The 5,000-nt window shown below is 47.6% G+C and overlaps 1 protein-coding gene across 1 annotated transcript in view; it reads left to right on the forward strand.

Moving 5' to 3' along the window:
* Positions 1 to 5,000, forward strand: part of tead1a (TEA domain family member 1a) — a gene marked incomplete at both ends in the record, with an annotated part of 23,366 nt that overhangs the window by 11,520 nt on the left and 6,846 nt on the right. Inside the window, 3 exons of the mRNA XM_080544648.1 lie at positions 383 to 446; positions 2,455 to 2,519; positions 3,079 to 3,141. Of these exons, the coding sequence (XP_080400774.1) occupies positions 383 to 446; positions 2,455 to 2,519; positions 3,079 to 3,141 (192 nt within the window). The remainder of the gene's footprint in view (positions 1 to 382; positions 447 to 2,454; positions 2,520 to 3,078; positions 3,142 to 5,000) is intronic.

The raw sequence follows: 5,000 nt of genomic DNA on the forward strand, positions 1-5,000 counted from the left end.
GTGTGTGTGTGTGTGTGTGTGTGTGTGTGTGCGCGTGCGTCTGTGTGTGTTTATGTGTTTGATAGTGTGTGTGTGTGTGTTTGTGTGTGTGTGTGTGTGCGTGTGTGCTAGCGCGTATGTGTATGTTGTGTGTGTCATTATCCTTTATCCCTGACCCCTGACCCCTGGGTCTGTTGGCCCCTTCCCAGGCCGGGGGTCACAGCAGGTCGTAGCAGGTCAGTGTGTTGGGTCCATCCATCCATCAGCTCTGTGGGAGAGCTGCCCACTCTCACACCCGCTCCCACAGCCCTCTGCTGTCAAGCCTTTCTGCTGACTAGGCGACTCAGTCTCAGTCACTTTCTCACCTCCAAACCCCTTTTCTCTCTCTGTCCCTGACTCCCAGCTCCAGCCGACAGCACGTAAACCCCCCGACCAACCCTGTGACCCGGTCCTCTGTGGCTCAGTTGGTAGAGCGCTAACGCTAACAACGCTAAGGTTGTGGGTTATGTTCCAGCTGGGCCCTGTGTACTGAAAGAGGTGTGCACTCAGCAGGTGTGGTAGTGGTTCAGTTCCCGCTGAGGATGGCCGTGTTGGGGGTGGTGGTGGTGTTGGGGGTGGTGGTGGTGGTGGTGGTGATGGGGGTAGGGGTGTTGATTTAGGTTCAACAGTGAGCGGTTTTTGCATATCGCGGGAAAAGCGTGTATGCCTCTCAACGCAGCTCCATGGCTACTTGTTGCGCTGTTGCGCTGCAGTGCTGCCGTGAGAGGCTCCATGCTCTCGGCTATCAGACCCAGGCTGAAGGAGGTGGAGGGGGGAGATGGGGGGTGGAGGTGGAGGCAGTCTGGTTTGGGTGATATTAACATGAAGGACTTGGGGTTCGTCGGCTGATGTGATGAAGGTTGTTGAAAGGAGCTCAGCGGGGCTCTTCAGCGGGACAGGGGGATTACAGGAACATCGGCAAATAAAAAAACGTTTTTCTGTCCGGTCTCCCTCTCTCTCTTTCCCTCTTTCTTTCTCTCTCTCTTTCTCTCTCTCTCCCTCTCTCTCTTTCCCTCTTTCTTTCTCTCTCTCTCCCTCTCTCTCTTTCCCTCTTTCTTTCTCTCTCTCTCCCTCTCTCTCTTTCCCTCTTTCTTTCTCTCTCTCTTTCTCTCCCCCTCTCTCTCCCTCTCTCTCTCTCTCCCTCTCTCTCTTTCCCTTTCTCTCTTTCTCTCTTTCTCTCTCTCTCCCTCTTTCTCTTTCCCTTTCTCTCTTTCTCTCTCTCTCCCTTTCTCGTTAGCTCGACAGTTAACCAGTCAGAGAGATGAGTTGACACGACTCCTAGTGGGGAACTCTCTTCCCGCGCCCTCTCCCCCTCTTCACTCCTCCCTCTCTCTCACCCTCTCTCTCCCCTCCTACCCGTACCCCTACCCTTCCTCCCTCTCTCTCGTCCCACTCCCTCTCTCCCCTTCCCTCTCTCTCACCCTCTCTCTCCCCTCTCTCCCCCTTCCCTCTCCCCTCTCGCTTCTCTCTCCACCCCCTCCTCCCTTTTCCTCCCCCTCTCCCTCTTGTTCTGCCTGCTTGCCAGAGCCCTGCTGAGCGTGTTTTCAAGCTGGTGAAAAGAATGAATTATTCAGCAGTAAGCACATGCTTACAGCTGGCCGTTTGGGGTCCTTTGATGTGGGGCCGGGGCGTCTGCATGAATGCCTGTATTGTGGTGTTATGTGTACACAGTGTGTGAGTGATTGAGAGTAGGGGGGGGAGGGAGGGAGGGGGGGGGGTTGGGGTTGGGGAGGGCCAGGGCATGGGCGGCTGGAGATTACAGTCGGGCATGCTGTGTGTGTGTGTGTGTGTGTGTGTGTGTGTGTGTGTGTGTGTGTGTGTGTGTGCGCGTGTGCATGTGTGTGTGTTGGGTCAGAGCACTAAATCCCCCGGATGCTGTTTGTTTGGCCGAGGTCACATGCGGTCCCTCCAGCCTGAACAGAATGCTCCTGTGTGAGAGAGAGAGAGAGAGCCTCCCCTAGACTCAATTCAATTCAGATTCAAATTCAAACAACTTTATTAGTCCCACTACTACGGGCAATTAATTTAGAGAAGCTGATGTTCAGAAGCACAGAAAAAACATCTTAAAAACGTCTTACAACAAGTACACCAGGAGCTAGGAAGATCATTGGGTACGTTGGGTACCTTGGAATAATACATCCAACTCAACACACACACACTGTAGCCTGCAGCGCATCGCTAGCCTATCCCAATTGAACAGTCTGACAAAGAGGCGTCCTGATGGCAACAGACAGTTCACCCGCCAGAACATGTGCCTAGACAGGCCCCCTCCACACACACACACACGCACACACACACACACACACACACACACACACACACACACACACACACACACACACACACACACACACACACGCACACACACACACACACACACGCACACACACACGTGTTAACTATTTATTAACCCGCCTCCTTGTTTCTCCATCGCAGGTCGTAATGAACTGATAGCCAGATACATCAAACTACGGACGGGCAAAACCAGGACCAGGAAACAGGTAAACTCCCTGACCTTTGACCTCCGCCGTCACTTCTCACCGGTCTAACTCCATTTTTCATCATAACACTGTTCCACACAGCCTTTTTCCCACTGTTCTTTCCTTCAAATGTCGGTGGATTCCACGGTGTTCCCGGCCTTGACATGATGCTGAGGCCTCACAATAGGCGGCTCTGTGTTCCCACAGCTGGGTGGAAAGGCCACAGGTGTCTTTAAGCATCGGTTTTTTATCAAGGGAGCAAGGTGGAGAAATGCTGGCCGCGTGTCAAGGGACGAGGCTGTGTGTGTGTGTGTGTGTGTGTGTGTGTGTGTGTGTGTGTGTATGTATTTGCCTGTGTGTGTGTGTATGTGTGCATGTATTTGCCTGTATGTGTGTGAGTGTATGTTTGTGTGTGTGTGTGTGTGTGTGTGTGTGTGTGTGTGTGTGTAAACATATTTGCCTGTGTGTGCCCCCAATGGCAGGGGTGCTATTCATCTCCATGGTTACAGCCTGAAACCTTCCCCCTCCCTTCCTCTCCCTCCTCCCCCCCCCCCCTCCCTCTCCCTCCCTCTCTCCCCAGGTCTCTAGTCACATCCAAGTTCTCGCCAGAAGGAAATCTCGGGAGTTTCACTCCAAGATAAAGGTAAGACCTCCTGTACAGCAGCACACCTACATATAGATACATACAGTACATATATATACAGTATACATATTTCTACAGTATATACAGTACCAGTCAAATGTTTGGACACACCTTCTCATTCAATGGTTTTATTTAATTTTGTAATTATTTTCTACATTGTAGATTAATATTGAAGACATCAAAACTATGAAAGAACATAAAATGGAATGATGTAGTAAACAAAAAAGTGTTAAACAAACCAGAATGTGTTTTATATTTTAGATTCTTCAAAGTAGCCACCTTTAGCTTTGATGACAGCTTTGGTATTCTCTCAATCAGCTTGGTGTGTGTGTGTTTGTGTCAGTGGAAAAGGAAACTGTGAACACCGCCCCCCCAAAAAAAGCAAAAGGAGACTACTAGTTCCACTAAGTAGATGACTAATAGTTTTGATGTCTTCAGTATTCATCTACAATGTAGAAAATAATATATAAATAAAGAAAAACCATTGAATGAGAAGGTGTGTCCAAACTTTTGACTGGTACTGTATATATACAGTATATACAGTTTACTTAAACACTCACCGACCACTTTATTAGGAACATCTGTACACCTTCTCATTCATGGAGATGGTGTAATGGTGTAGGGGATGTTTTCTTGGCACACTTTGGACCTGTTAATACCAATCAATCATCGCTTGAATGCCACAGCCTGTTTGAGTTTGAGTTTGTTGCTGACCATGTGCATCCCTTCATGGCCACAATGTACACATCTTGTAATGCCTGCTTCCAGCATAATAATGCACCATGTCACAAAGCTAAAGTCTTCTCAAACTGGTTTCATGAACATGATATTGAGTTCAGTGTTCTTCAGTGGCCTTTCCAGTCACCGGATTTGAATCCAGTAGAACACCTTTGGGATGTGGTAGAACGGGAGATTCACACCTTGAAAGTGCGTCTGAATAATCGTCAGGAATTGCGTGATGCAATCATGTCATCATGGACCAGAATCTCAAAGGAACGTTTCCATAGTCTAATAGTATACAGGTGTAGTCTATTAGTAATAATAATAATAATAACTTTTATTTGTATAGCACTTTTCCTGCAAACGTTGCAGCTCAAAGTGCTTTAATCATTTAATCATCATTTAATAATGTAGTAATTTAAAGGCAATATTAAAAAGATGGGTTTTTAGTCTTGACTTGAAAATATTTCCTGATCTCTTCTTTTGTACATGTGGTACACAGAGAAAGCCAGCGTCAGAAGACCTGAGAGCTCTATTGGGCTGATATGCTAGCAAAAGGTCTTTCAGATATTCTGGTGCTGTGCCAGTGAGAGCTAGTATAGCATAGTGTTCTTCCTGTCGTTACGTGATTTTGTATGCGTGAGAAGCCATTAGAAATGTCCTTGGTAAGCGCTGATTCTTTAACCACAGCATCCCACTTGAAACTGTCTCTGTTGTCTCGGCCGGAATTCATTCTACCTACTTGATAAAAATCAGCCGGTGTGTGTTTGTGTCTGTTCAATGTACACACATGTCTGCAGAGAGAGAGAGAGAGAGAGGAGGGCAGGAGAGGAGTGTTTTTCTGATGGTCCTGGTGGTATTCAGCGCTAAATTCGATGACACAACAGTGTGTTTTCAGAGTATAATGCAAAGATTTTTCTTTCACCTGTCAGAGAACGAAGGTTAGTCAGGAAGGGAATGTTTTTCCTCTAAAAACCATCCGTCCAACAAATCCATATCTCGTCTCTCTCAGCATTGTTACGTGCTCTTTGTGTGTGTGTGTGTGTGTGTGTGTGTGTGTGTGTGTGAATGTTTGCATGTACATCTTTTTGTATGTGTGTGGTGTACATTGTGTGTCGACCCTGAATCTAAATCTGTGT

Source organism: Nansenia antarctica (assembly GCF_963989245.1).
Source record: "Nansenia antarctica genome assembly, chromosome: 14".
NCBI lineage: Eukaryota > Metazoa > Chordata > Actinopteri > Argentiniformes > Microstomatidae > Nansenia > Nansenia antarctica.